The following is a 15,573-nucleotide window of genomic DNA, read 5'->3' as shown; positions in this document are numbered from 1 at the left end:
GTCTCCTTGAGATTCTCTCCTCCTCTTTCTCCCTCCCCCGTTCACATGCTCTCTCATTCTGTCTTTAAAATAAATAAAATAGTAAGAAAAGAAACTTTATAAATAGGATAATTTTGGAGGTGGCCATTCTGACCACAAAAGAATTACCATATTTTCCCAAAGAAAGTTTGCCTCATTGTTCCTTTCTTAGAAAATTCCTTTAATGAGCTGTAACAATATTCTTAAAACACTAACTACTAGCTTAGGAAGGAGAGAAGATCAAGAAGTTTTAAAACTGTGCAAGTGTTGAAGACTTTGGAACTTCCAAAAGTATAATTTACACAAGAAGAAAAGTAAGCATTTAACTGATAGAAATCAACATATACCCTACTCTTCTGGAAACATACACCTATTAGTCTAGTATTTTGTCTAATTTTAAAAGGGCTTTGCTAAAGTGGTTTTAAGCATCAACTTCTGAAATAATGAAAGTATTTCTTACCTCATTTCTAAAGCCATCTCTGAACTGTGACACCCAACACACTTTTATATGAGCTAAGGTTCAAGTCAAGTCTTCTGACGTCCAAAGCCAGCATTCTGTTAACATGCTCCACTTCCTCAATACCTCTTAGCAGCTCTAGTCTCCAGATTTTAAACCCTTACCTTGATTTTCAGTTGGGGATGTCAATATGTCTAAACCTAGACCTGCTGTCTTCTTCCCCAAACCAGAGCCCCTCCCACTGACTTCCAAAATATCACACCATTCTTCTAGTCGACCATCTTTAACTCCGTTCCTTTTACTATCCCCACCTGAATCTTTTCCTCTCCAAAGTTCTCTTGAGATTTGTCACATCCTTCCCCCCATACATTCACCATCTTCTGAACACAAAGTTTTTTGTTTCCAGGCCTTCAGTCATATGTACTCTTCTTTACCCAAATTCCACTCCTGCTTCAAAAACCTAGATCAAATCTCCCACTCCTGGATCCCCACCCAATGGGACAGGTCTTGGCTTCCTCAAAGTTCCTATAGTGTGAGCCATTTATGTCATGATTTTCTTCACCACCTAATCCATAAGAGGCTTTGGCCAAGGCCGAACTTCACATTTCAGGGAAGAGAATCTTCCAGAAGCTTCTCAACACAACATGAACTACAAACACTGTGGCATCTAACCCCATTCCTACAAGCACAATATCCCTAAACTATGTAATCTGTTCCCTAAGCCCAATCTATGTTATTTTACTAAATTACTACATAAATCAACCTTAACTAGTATCTTCATTTGTCATCATTTGTTATTTGCACAAGTACAGTATGTGGTACATATGATGCAAGTAGAAATTTAAAATTCTATAATAAAAACTGGTATCTACCATACTTAAAATAAGATATATACATAGACCTTAAAAGCACAAAAACTGTTATCACTGATGATCAGGATAAAAATACTCAGGCGCTCGTGGAAAGAGGAAAGTTTAGGAATATAAATCCCTTCCCCACAATTCAGAAGCCATTCTGCTATAGTCACAGCATGCAGGGAGTGTGGTGGAGGTTTGGCTCACAGAGCAAACACATGACCAGGTACTCTCCACAGACAGCTACCTGAACACGAACACTGTGCAATCAGGAAGAACCATGTGACTTCTCCCACAGGCTTTCACACAGACCTATTAGCTCATTTCAAGTGGCCCTTTTCTCTCTACCTTCTCAGTGACCCAGACAGGAGTCAGTTACTGCTTTCCAGCTCTGTCAGATTTCTGGTCCCCTATACAGATCTAGTTCTTAGCCACCAATTAAGCAGCTTCCTCCAAATCTTTCCAAGTCACTTCGCAAACAGCTTTGCTAGAGGTCCTAGGAACCACTGGTTTCAGACTTTCCTCATCCGGGACTGGAGAGTGAAAACCTGCCCTACTATGAAATGTGGGAGTCTTACCTCTGAAGGTTCTAATTGCCAAGTATCTGTCATGTATGAAAGACAGAACTGGTTATTTACCAAAGTGAGAATCCTTTATATGATAGTATGAAAGAGGAGGATTACCGAAATCTTTTTGGCATGCTTGATAAGACCTGGTCTAATTCACTATCTTCCCAAACTATTCTTAATGGCAACCCCCAGGAAGAAATACATTTACACCAAAACCTGTATGTATATGTATAACAAACAAAAACTCTGCTTATGACCCACTAAGCTGATTTTATGATCAACTAATTAGTCACAACATATGGTCTAAAAAATGTCTCTAATACCTGGTCTAAAATACATATTTTTGTAATTAAACGGGCTCTCCTTTGATGCTAAATTGGAAATGCCATGTCTCAAACTGTCTGAGGATTTGTCTTTAGGCTGCACAAACTAAATAGAAAACTAACAAGAAATTAATCACATTTAAAACTAAAAAAACTAAATTTATTACAACATATAAAAATTTAAAAACTCAGTGTCTTCCACAAGACATGGTTCTGAAAACGTACTTTGGTCCTCCACATTCGACTGCAGAAGCTTTCACAAATCGAACAGGTTGCAATCCCACCGGTTCAATGCTTAGAGTATTGTTTTCCACAGCCTCCAAAACAGCTGAAGCCAACTTCAAAAAAACAAAAAGTATCAGATGCTATGCCAGCATTAAAATGTTAAAATTGTATTCTACAGTAAACTGAATTTTTAAAAATTATTCTTTCCCCAAGCTCCACTGGTTTGGTCTTAGGCCAAAAGAAAAGAATGAAACGACATAGTCTTGAATTCTTTTATAACTCAAATATTGTTATGAAAGGCAATGCAGTTATAGCTAACTAACTTTTCCTGTTATCTAGAAGAGAATTGAGAGCACTAATTCCAATCTATATATCTCTTAACCACAATTAACATCCACTAATAATGCCACTTCAAAATGAATACCCTAATGTTTTATTTTGCTAAATTTATACATTTTTTTAAATTTTTTATTTTTTATAAACATATATTTTTATCCCCAGGGGTACAGGTCTGTGAATCACCAGGTTTCCACACTTCACAGCACTCACCAAAACACATACCCTCCCCAATGTCCATAATCACACCTCCTTCTCCCAAACCCCCTCCCCCCAGCAACCCTCAGTTTGTTTTGTGAGATTAAGAGTCACTTATGGTTTGTCTCCCTCCCAATCCCATCTTGTTTCATTGATTCTTCTCCTACCCACTTAAGCCCCCATGTTGCATCACCACTTCCTCATATCAGGGAGATCATATGATAGTTGTCTTTCTCTGCTTGACTTATTTCACTAAGCATGATACGCTCTAGTTCCATCCATGTTGTCGCAAATGGCAAGTTTCATTTCTTTTGATGGCTGCATAGTATTCCATTGTGTATATATACCACATCTTCTTGATCCATTCATCTGTTGATGGACATCTAGGTTCTTTCCATAGTTTGGCTATTGTGGACATTGCTGCTATAAACATTCGGGTGCATGTGCCCCTTTGGATCACTACGTTTGTATCTTTAGGGTAAATACCCAATAGTGCAATTGCTGGGTCATAGGGCAGTTCTATTTTCAACATTTTGAGGAACCTCCATGCTGTTTTCCAGAGTAGCTGCACCAGCTTGCATTCCCACCAACAGTGTAGGAGGGTTCCCCTTTCTCCGCATCCTCACCAGCATCTGTCATTTCCTGACTTGTTGGTTTTAGCCATTCTGACTGGTGTGAGGTGATATCTCATTGTGGTTTTGATTTGTATTTCCCTGATGCCGAGTGATATGGAGCACTTTTTCATGTGTCTGTTGGCGATCTGGATGTCTTCTTTGCAGAAATGTCTGTTCATGTCCTCTGCCCATTTCTTGATTGGATTATTTGTTCTTTGGGTGTTGAGTTTGCTAAGTTCTTTATAGATTCTGGACACTAGTCCTTTATCTGATATTTTTAAACTGCCAGTCATTCATAACCTAGCAATACATACAATTACAGCTATATATTTGCTGAATTTGTATTTATGTGCACCAGAGCTACCTACAAAAGAACTAGCAGGATTATCAAATATTGAATGCTCAGATGGAGATGGTAACAAGTGATCAACAGCAGATGAAACCAGCAAATTTCTTCAGTCTGGCGAGACTAGTAATCCGGAATGGATTACCCAAAAACAGACACAGAGTCAAAACGAATAACATGTACATCGAAAGTGTTTTACTATCCATTTTAACTTCTCCTTACAAGTAATGTTAAAATTAAATCCTCTAAAGACTTAACTTAAGCCTCTTAGGAGTACATTTCTTAAACAGTGACTGACAGGATATTTATAGATAATCCTTCCACATGTAAGAACAAATTAAAATTATGACCTTACATTTGTATAGTATCTTTTTTTTTTCAAAGTTTTGGTATGTACTTTTTCACTTCATTTCAACCTCTTAACAACCCTGACACACAGGCAAGAAGGCATTTTTCTTCCATTTTAAAGATGAAGAAGCTAAATGTGATTTTTTTGTCATGTACAGATAAATCACATGATCACCTTGGAGTGGACAGAACTTCCTTTCCACTGAACCTTGGACTGAGAATCAAGAACTAAGCCCAACCCCCACATTTTTACTGCTTTACTCTGGTAAAACACATACTTCACTGGGAATGGCCCTCCGCTCATGTAAGCAAAGATGCTCTGTAAATGAATGCCAAGAAATGATCATAATCTTTGTTTGGAATGCAGAAAAGGATAAAACATAACTTAGTCACATAAGAGAAAATTTTTTACATGACTTAACAAAAGGTACAGGAACTACTCTAACGCATTCCTATTAAAATTAAAAAAAAATTACCTCACTTTTTGAGAACGTTAAACATGGAAAGATATCTTCCTGATAAATTTTGTCTAAGAAAGGACACGATCTATCCATTGTGGGATCATCCTTCCAAGATCTGAATTCATTATACAGAGATAAGTCAGCCTGACAAACCAGAAGAAAACACAAAATAATCTTTTTAAAGGTACAAACATACAATCACTTTATAAAACCCAAACATAATATAAACATTACCAAGGAAGAAATCTTACTCATTTAAAATAATGAATTGAACCATTCTTGATGCGTTGTAATACATGGTACCAACTTTCTTCTTAAAAAAATCCAAACCCCAAATGACTGACTGGCTCTTTTCAATGGATCTATAACAGTGTCCAGTGATGCTACCTTGATTCCTGCCCCACCCCCAGAAATGCTGGAGCTCCTCTTAAGACACATGTGCACATTGCTCTGAATATAAAACAAGTGATAAGTCTTTTCTGAAAATATTGAAAGAGTCATCTGGAGCCAAGTTAATTAAACAGTGTATGAATAAACGGAGACTAAATTGTGAAACTAGTTTGGGTCAAAAATGACACTAACTGTTCTGCTTTACCTGAGGGCATTTTCAAAATAATTTGAAAATGTTTACTCCATAAACAGCAAGACTAAAAGCAGCACATCTGTAATCTCCTAAACAGACTATCTTTAAAACATAACACTCAGGGACGTCTGGGTGGCTCAGTGGGTTAAGCCGCTGCCTTCAGCTCAGGTCATGATCTCAGCGTCCTGGGATCGAGTCCCACATCGGGCTCTCTGCTCCGCGGGGAGCCTGCTTCCTCCTCTCTCTCTCTGCCTGCCTCTCTGCCTACTAGTGATCTCTGTCTTTCAAATAACTAAATAAAAAAAACTTTAAAAACAACAACAACACATAACACTTAGATATATTTTGGCATTGCAACTGTCTCAATTATCAGCACTAACCCAGGTTGGCACCCATCTTCCTATTCACTCTTCCAGTTGTCCCTCTTTCCTCCTCCCTTTAATAAGTCTTCCCCAAGTATTCTTCCCTCCAGATGCCCTCTACTCAGCTCAATCCTACCTGTCACACACAAGCCACACCTGCCTTCGGCTGCCCAACACGGCCAGTGCCCCTCATCCTCCTGCAGCCCTAAGGCACTCTCATCCAGAAGAGCTGGGCACACCATAAATGACACACTGATGGCCGCTATGGCCTTCAGGACAGCTTAATGGCACGTGAAGGTGATTTATATGACTGTAATAAAAGGCTGAGTATATCCAAGCTTTCCTACACTTTCTTTTAAAGCATATAATGGCACCTTCAGTGTGAATTCTTTTCATTCCAATCCATAAATTCTTTGAATCAAAACTAAAGTCAAGAAGATTTAAAAAAAAAAAAAACAGCATATAAATAATACTTAAATTTCCAAATTCATTTTCTTTGTAAAGTTTACCCTCTAACGGACATAAGCCCCTGAGCAGGCGAGTGGTACTCCAAGGAAAGATTCTAGCTCAAAGGCAGTCACTTAAACTATTACAATCTGGTCTTGCGCCAGGAACCATGGCAAGCACCCCACAGACACTCAACCCTCACAACTGGGCAAGACAGACATTATGATCTTCATTTTTTTTTTTTTAGATAAGAAGACTAGGGCTTAGAGAGGTAAATAACTTGCCCAAGGTTACAGATCAAGAAACCTGTAAAAGTTCAAATTTGTGTCTAAGTGACTCAATCACAAAGCCCTGCATAATACATGCGTGTGTACTTGCACAGACATGTGTTTTAAGTGCTTTCAGAAACTATGCTGTAAACACTGTTTCTGACTGCCTGTCACATTTTCTCCAGAAACATGGACATGGTTCACTTTCTTTCCAACTGTTTTACCTTTCTCTAAAGCTTATACAGGTCAACTTTATGTTTCCTTTGTCTAATAAAACTTTTTGACAAGTTTTCACAAAACATTAGAATATAAGATATATCTGGAAAACAGAAAGTTATCATTCTGAAGTTGTTTGCTGCTTCTTCACATTTCATGAGACCTCATAAATTAAAAACAGAACTTTAAATGTCCCATGAGAAAATATTTACACTTTGTAAGTGTATGTAACAGAAAACAAGTATTATAATCACACTGAGAAACCACAGCAAAATTTGAGTTTACCAAGCAATTAAAAATGCTAATTAAATTCAAAGAAATTAAAGTTATGATTTTAAAAAGTTTCTGAAATATTTAACATGGATTTCAGATTCCATCACATTCAGATTTGGTCACCTATTGAATGTCTCTCTCACTAGCATCTTTTTTATTAATAGGCAACCAAAATGCAATTCAATTGAAGTATGTAATGACCTTGATTATTCAATTTAATAAAATCCTAGCTTCCATGCAAAAACTTAACCAAATGAGCAGATACAGCTGCTTAAAGATTAATGATGAACCTGAATAAAACAACGTAAAACATAGCTTTTCAAGGAAAAAAGAGGGGCTGCTCCATGATCAATCCCATTGAAAATGCTCTCTCATTGTATGCAATGATAAAATAAAAAAAATTTTTGTAATTATACAATTTTTACTCAAAGCAGCTCAAAATATTTCCACAGTATCTCAGTTACCTCACAACATATTTTAAATGATAAGGCTACCATTAGTTCTGGTTTTTGTTGCTTAATTATCTGAATTAACTCTAAGACTCTCTTATTGATATAAAACTCTACCTCCCCCAGAATTTAAGTAAAAGCAATGTGCTGTTCAAGAAAATCACCTTATTTTCACACATTTCTTATATTCATATTCTGCTAAAGCATCTTACTAACAAATTTTGACTAGCCAGATCATTAAAGCCACCCACTCTCCTTTATACAACATATGACAGTTTGCTCCCTAAATTAAGTATCAAGATTAAGAAACTTACCAAGTTTCTAGCAGGTAACTCCAAGGTCAGCCAAGTAGAGAATGGAACTGAAGATTCCCTGAAAGCAGCCAGCTCTAGATAAAGCCTCCCCCATCTTAATACTGCATATTTTGAACTAAAAATTTTGCTGGCAAAAATCATAACTGACAGCTCAGTGGTGAGAATTAATAAGTATCAAGAGAGTCAGAGGGGACAGTCCTTGACGAGTTACCTCTTTGCAGTCTTTTACAATTGGCTGTATCACACTGAGGTCCTGATGACTGCCACTCATAGCACTGCTTGTACTTTTATTTCTTGTATGCCCCCTTTTAAAAGGTATCTTTCCACCTGGCAGAGGCTCTTGCGTAGGTGATGTTGGAGAACTGGACAAGACAAGGGTCTTCAATGCGGCTACTTCGGCTTGAAGGACATCGATCTTGAAAAGAAATCGACACAGTTCCATACACTATTTCTTATGACAGATGCAGCTAAATGCTAGCTATCTGCTCAAAACACTTTCTTTTCAAAGAGGACATGTAAATTTAATGTATATTTGTGGTGGAGTAATAAAAAGAAAGTGAAACCAAGTTGTTTAATGTTTCTATATGGTTTGCATTGGGCCATGCTTGCATTTCACAACGCGAAATGAAATTTTTAAAATTATCAAAATGTCTAATATTTAATTCCTGTGAATTTTCAAAATGTTCAAAATATAAATAGCTTATGAATAGTTGTGGTTCATTCTTAAAATAATAAAATCTATTAAGAGTTTGGTGGCTTTTTTTCCACATAATGAAGAAAAATAGTGACTTTAAAATGTGATTTAAAGGGACACCTGGATGGCTCAATTGGTTAAGCCGCTGCCTTCAGCTCAGGTCAGGATCCTGGAGTCCTGGGATCAAGTCCCGCATTGGGCTCCTTGCTTGGCGGGGAGCCTGCTTCTCTCACCGCCTCTGCCTGCCTCTCTGCCTGCTTGTGTGTACTCTCTCTCTCTCTGGCAAATAAATAAAATATTTTAAATAAATAAATAAAATGTGATTTATGATCCTTTTGATAATACATGTGATTCACAAGACTTAAAATCCTTTGGTTCTAATATAAATGAGCACTAACTGTTCACTATTAATTGCATCTGTGTGGTAGCTGTTTTCTACTTATAGTTTCCAAATCTTCTAAAATAAGGCCCTAATTTACAATAGGAACAAAATCTAACAAATGTTTAAGTATCTTTAAAACAGTAATCACTGATTTTATATTTTTTTACTATTAAAGTAGCAAAGACTTACTTTTCCTTGTGCTTCCTTTAGCTGTTTTTCTGCTGTTGCCTGCTTGACATTTGCTTCTCTCACCATCTTATGAGCTTCCTGAAAAAGTTAAGATCTCAAATTTTGGAAACAAAGTATCTAGCCTTTGTTTTCAAAAAATTTTCAGCAAATGTCTATGACTGTAGCAAAGATATACTACCAAACTTTAACGTGATAATAAATACTCAACATCAACTCTTGAAATAGCAAATGTCATCTGGTAGGTAAACTGGTAGGAATTAGGAATACGTACTTTCTTTTAGTACTAATACCACTGACATAGCCAAGTTGAGTTCAATCACCCTGATTAATGTTTGTATAAAGACTGCATATGTGATGAAGGAAAATAAACATCCTACATGTCAAACCCAACTTCTCCATAGTTAGGTTTCTGTAATTTGGCCACAATATATATATACATATTATTAGTCATAGCAAAGACATACAAAAGGGATAAGTAAAAATATTAACACATCACTAATGTTGCAGTTTATAGGAATGATAGCTGAGAACCCTTAGAGCTTCCAATAAAAACAGTCACAAAATTATATTAAGTGACAATTCTATGCAGAGCAATCTAAAAAGGCAAATCACAGATTAGATATTAATAAGGTCTTATTCATAGATTAGATATTAATAAGGTCTTATTTGTTTCAGTACCATAAATATGAAACTATAGGTAATTAATTCCTTTTTTTTAATATTTATTCATCAAAAGTTACTCACGACATCTCTTTGTGAGGTACTATTCCAGGTCTTGATAGTATATTGGGGGAAAAAACAAGGTCCCTGTCTCTTAAGGAGCTTACATTCAGTTTACATTCTAATAATCAAATAAAATATCCAAGTAAGAATTCTGGGTTTTACTGTAAGGGCAGTATGAAACCTTATGATCTTTTAAGGAAGAAAGTCACTGATCTTACCTATATTAAAAAAAAAACAAATTACTCTGTTGTATGGAATAGTCCCATTAAAGATTAAGGATGGACTAGAACCATATACAGGGTGCTTGAGATAATCCCCTGGGATTTAAGAACATGTATGTTAGAACTTCAACTGACAGTTTATGAGAAGGAAGAGAAGGAAGGAAGGAGGGAGGGAGGAAGGAAGGAAAGAAATCAGCTTCAAAGACATTTAATATATGTTTGATAATGGCACATAGTAATGTTTGTCAACTATTCAGTGGAAGAGTGAACATTCTCCACATCAGAGTCTGACAGCAGCATTCCCATTTGCTTTTACAGTAGTAATGAACTGAGGATTCTTTATATATGCCCATGAACATGACTTTACAGATCACATTAGCTTAAATAAGAGATGTATTACTATCAATGTTTTATAATGAGATGAGATTAACTGTGAAAATCTCCCATGCACAATTATGCTGGTTATCTTCTATCAAAGTCCTTAACAGCTGCCAATTTAATGAAGTAAAAGTGGTTTTATTCTTAAAATAACAAATGTTTCAGATTTGCTTAATTTTTCTGTGATGACAAGTGGCTGTCAACAGATCACTATTTGGCAGATATTTTCAAAATAATAAACATATCTAATCTGACCCCCTTCAGGATAAGTGACATTTTAACTATAAACGCAAAAGCAACTCATGCTAAGGAGAGATTATCTGTCTAAATGTTTGGAAATGGACTCTGCTTTCCTTAATAGAGGACTGTGCAACTTGGACCAAACCGCCCATGGACAATTAATTAAAGAAGTTGGACTTTTTTTTTTTTTAATGTGTCTGACGGTATTAGAGAGCTAACAAAATGGTGAAGAACTAGGGGACCAAGACTCAGGAGAAGATGTAAGCCCAGAGAAGAGAGTTGGAATTTGGGGCGACTTTTCCCCCAGAGGTATGAGGGACACAGTGAAGAGGTATAAGCTACATGTAACTGACTTGCAAGAGGAGAGAAGAGAGCACTAGAAATGAGGCAGAAGCAGTAGCTGAAAAGATAACGCACTGGACTTGGCAAACTGACAAAAGACATCAAATAGTAGATTCCAAAAAAGTGAAAATTGTCTATCACTCTGTAATTCTAAAGGTGAAAATGATCCAAGTATCCTCTATACCCAGAGTCCATGAACTTCTTCTGGGAAGGGTCAGACAGTAAGCAGCTTGGGCTCAAGAAGCCAGACCTTGTCTGCTGCAGGGTGAAAGCAGCCACAGACAACAAACAGCAGTGAAGGGAGCCATTTCCATAAACATTCATCAGCACTGAAATCTGAATCCCAGTTTTCACATCACAAAGTCCTCTTGGGTTTTTTTGGCCCTAACCACTTACTTAATGTAAAAACCAGTTAGCTCAGAAGGCTGCACAAACATAGGCATAGGCTAGTTCCGCCCAGTAGGCTGTAGTGTGCAGACCTCTGATACAAACATTCACATCTCTACGACTTACAGACTTTGAAAACAGAATTTTCTTCCTATCTGGTTAGCAGGGATTCAAATGAAGTTGTTTTTCTTCTTTCTTTCTTTAAAATAATGTTTAAACTCAACATCTTCTGATTAATTTGCAAAGACAATTTGTTGGTATGAGAGAAGACAATTCACTAGAGAATATTCTGGAGAAACCTTCCCATAACCAGCAATGGAAATGAAAATTCGGTATAATGGTTTCATACAAGAAAAGATGTACTTCTTCCATTTGGATCTATATGTTTGTGAGTTATCAGCTGCATTACATCTAATTTAAAAAAAGGAATTTAGACCAGAACTTCATCTGAATCATAAATTGTTAAAACAAGATTTTCGAAAACAAGGTGGTAACATATTCAATCATACTCCTCTCACTGAATATACACATACACACAATATATTTTAGTGAGACTAAAATATTTTTGTACTATATAAAAAACTTAGTATTTATTACTGACTTGTTTTTTAAAACTGTTATTTTATAATTATATAACACATTATATTAGTGTATATATGTAACTTGTAAGTATATATGCTCTAAAACAGCACCTACCACATAGGTAACCCTAATAAATATTACTTATTTTCATCATAATAAAGGTACATGCTTAAATTTTTCTTTTACAGATGAGGTACATGATCTCAACAGAAGTTTGGCATCTCCTGGTCTAAGTAAGAAATACTGATGGCTTGTAAAGTGATATTAGCAGTTTCATAGTAAAAAGGCATATGCATTTACCTTACATTCCTGAGTTAGTGTCACAAGATTTTCCTTGTGAATGTGGGATAAAGGAAAGGCCTCACTGAGGACTGCTTCTCTGTGGCCCGAGACAAAGTACCACTTAATGATTTCACAGTACTTAAAACAAGAGTCAGGGTTATGAATTTGAATCCCAACATTGCTCCTTAACCTTTTATGTCTCACTGTCTTCACAGATAAAATGAGCAATTTGCTCTATATGTCTCATAGCATTATGAAGAGAAAACTCGGCATACCATAGACATTTACTAAAACTGGCTGACAAAATGTAAAAGAAAAAAATCTTAAGGCTACCTATCTTTTTTTTTCCATGTCAAATGAAACTACTTTGTAGAGCATTCTTTCACATTCTTTTACAACTACTTTGTAAAGCATTCTTCCTACTTCATTTTTATATTATCTCAAAATCTGAGACACTAGGTGGGAATATATAAACATACAAACATACATAAAATTTTATAGTTCTTATATTTTATATTTTAAGACCCAACTTTGCTACAAAGTAATTATATTCAAGATTATTCATACACAACAAATTCCTATTTTGAATTTACATGTTAAGTTTATCAAAGCTGTGCATATTGTATTTATTCAAAATAATCTTTAATTCTTAAAAAACTATATATACATATTACCTAAAATACAAGCAAAAAGTCTTTTCATAAGACAATGGTAAACTGAGATCATGAATACACAATAGACCACAGAAAAACCTCTAGCAACTTTTTACAAAATTCATAAATAACTGGTCTGAATACAATTTTCTTCTTACTGAAATCATCTTTTGTCAGTATAACTTCTTTCTCAGAAAGTATACACGGTGTCAAGGCTATTAGCCATTGTCAGGTCAGAGAAAGATCAGGAGTTCCAAAACTTTTTTTTTAAGATATACATTTTAACTTATTGCAAAAACTGCGTTTCTGGTCCTTCACATTCTGCTATGGAGAGGGAGAAGTTTCCTCTAATTTCTTTTCTTCCAACTTCATCTAACAGAATATACGTGCAAGTGCAGACAAGAGGAACTAAGCAGGGCTAAAATTATTGGTGGGCAGGTGAGAAGTTTAGTATATTGCTTTCTTCTAGTATCCATATATCATTACAAAATTCTCTTCTGGCCAGACAACACTGGAAGAAAAAGTCTAAGGTTTCTATTACTTCTACAAACAAAAATTAGTAAGTCATACAGCTCTTATCCTCTAGTCTCTGATGACTAGTTAACAACAAAAAAATAAATAAATCAGTTCATGAAAAAAAATGACCCCCAAAAAAGACAGAACACAGGGCAAAGGGACATGGAGCAGAGGGAACAAGGAAAATCCACATCTGAAGAAACCCACATGTAACTTGTTTACAACGTTACTTGTAATGATAGAAATGGTGGAATATGCAATTGGTGGGTTATGACTCTCATGACAATGACCATGTAAGTTAATATGAAAACATGTTATTTGAGGAAAAAAATACAAAATATATTAGGATTGAAATTATGCATACTTCTAAAACTGAAATAGATTTTGTATAAATAAAAATAATACAAGGGGAAAAATTTAAAAATTTTTCTAAAATTTGTTACTACACTCGAAATTAAAAACAAATTTTTAGAGGGAAAAAAATTAAAAAAATTTTATTTAAGTAATCTCTACACCCAACAGGGGGCTCAACTTATATAACCCTCAGATCAAGAGTAACATGCTTTACTGAATGAGCCAGCAGGCACCCGAAAAAGAAATTATTAACAAGATAATGGCATTAGTCATTCCGTAACACACCAACCTTTTTGAATAAGGAACCATTTTTGGTTTTGGTTTTCTTTTCAAGTAAGCTCTTTATCCAGCATGGGACTCAAGTTCATGAACCCAAGGTCAAGAGTCGCATGCTTGACCAACTAAGCCAGCCAGGCACCCCTGAATAAGGCACTTTTAAACGCTCAAGGTCTTAACCCAAAAGGGGCATTCTATAACAGTGGTTCTTAATCAAATTAAGCACTGTCCTCTCCCCATCCAAGTTTACAACTTGCAAAAGCTGCCAAAATGATCAAGCAGTATGACTAGCATTTTGGGGCCAAAGCCAAGTATGATGGTTAATATTATGTATCAACCTGACAAGGCCACTGGATGCCAGGTATTTGGTCAAACATTATTCTGGGTATTTCTATGAAGGTGTTTCTGGATGACAGTAACATCTGAATTGGTAGGTTAACTAAGGCAGATTGCCCTCTCTCCATAATGTGGCTGGGCCTCATGCAATCAGCTGACAACTTAAACAGAACAAAAAGGCTGAGCCCCTGGAGTACTAGCGAAATTTTCTGCCTTCAAACTCCAAGTGAAACATCAGCTCTTGCTGGGTCCCAAGCCTGTAAGCCTCGGGACTAGAACTGCATCATCGGTTCTCCAGTTCTCGGGCCTATGGACTTGGACCACAACTACACCATCAGCTCTCCTGGGTCTCCAGCCTGCTAACTCACCCCGCAGATCTTGGTAATAGCCAGCCTCCATAATCACCTGTGCTCATTCCTTATTATCAATCTCTTTTTATATACAGTATATATATATATATATATATATATATATATACACACACACATCTTATTAGTTTTATTTCTCTGGAGAACCTTGATTAATACATTAAAAATGGAAAATGACAATGTCAATGGCACCCCATTTGACAAACATGCTTGAGTTGAGCAGAAATTGTGGTCCTGTTGGCAGCCTGGAGATAAACAGGTGGGCCTTCTAACAATCCTCAAACCATCATCTATCAGAGAGCTACCTCAGGGCTTCCTATCTTGGTTGTAAGTCATATTATAAGATTACCCTAAAGCAACCCCTAAATACTTGATAAAAACAAAATTAAAATTTACCTCCTTTCTTTCTACATAGACATTTTTTAAACAACCTGATCCTGGTAGCCCATAGAATCTTTTCGTTTTCCCATCATTTTAAGTTGTAGACTCTATATTTCTTGAAGATTAAATTTTTCTTAGATGACTTATAAATTATGTGTGAAGCTAAGCATATCTTTTCCAAGATGCCCTCAAAAAACAATTCTATCAATATATAAAAATCAAGATGTTGCTCTTGGCCAAGACGTAAATAGACCAACCTCAAACAGACTAGCTGTGAGTTCCTCCAATTCCTGTCCAAGTTGATCTCGTACTTTAGAAAGCCTCTCACACTCTTCATCTTTTAACTTCAGTTCCTATGAGAAATCGATCATTTTATGTTGAATTTCCATAGTTTGAAGTTAGATTCAGCAGACTATATAATCTTTACTAATAAAATTACAATATATTAATAGTCCCCTCCTACAATGTTCACACTTAAAATGTTTATTTAGCACTTGCTATGTGGAAGACAATCAGGCAAATCTAAAATTATAAATAAATCTAACTCACATATTAAATTTTCATGTTTCTTTCATGAGACATCCAAAGATTATGATTACATATTACA

General features: G+C 35.9%; 1 protein-coding gene across 2 annotated transcripts in view; it reads right to left on the bottom strand.

Annotated features, from left to right (window-relative positions):
- The window catches only part of LOC101686171 (RAB3A interacting protein), a 46,111-nt gene that overhangs the window by 5,066 nt on the left and 25,472 nt on the right, over positions 1-15,573 (bottom strand). For both annotated transcript variants that reach the window (XM_004752447.3, XM_004752446.3), the window contains 5 exons: positions 15,224-15,319; positions 8,928-9,005; positions 7,874-8,077; positions 4,765-4,893; positions 2,447-2,559 (listed from right to left, as the gene is read on the bottom strand). In XM_004752447.3, coding sequence (XP_004752504.1) covers positions 2,447-2,559; positions 4,765-4,893; positions 7,874-8,077; positions 8,928-9,005; positions 15,224-15,319 — 620 coding nt within the window. The remainder of the gene's footprint in view (positions 1-2,446; positions 2,560-4,764; positions 4,894-7,873; positions 8,078-8,927; positions 9,006-15,223; positions 15,320-15,573) is intronic.

The sequence above is a fragment of the Mustela putorius genome, unplaced genomic scaffold, assembly GCF_011764305.1.
Source record: "Mustela putorius furo isolate JIRA1106 unplaced genomic scaffold, ASM1176430v1.1 tig00537227_pilon_pilon_pilon, whole genome shotgun sequence".
Classification (NCBI taxonomy): Eukaryota; Metazoa; Chordata; class Mammalia; order Carnivora; family Mustelidae; genus Mustela; species Mustela putorius.
The sequence above is the reverse complement of the archived record's forward strand: the minus strand, read 5'-3'. Positions and strand labels throughout refer to the sequence as shown.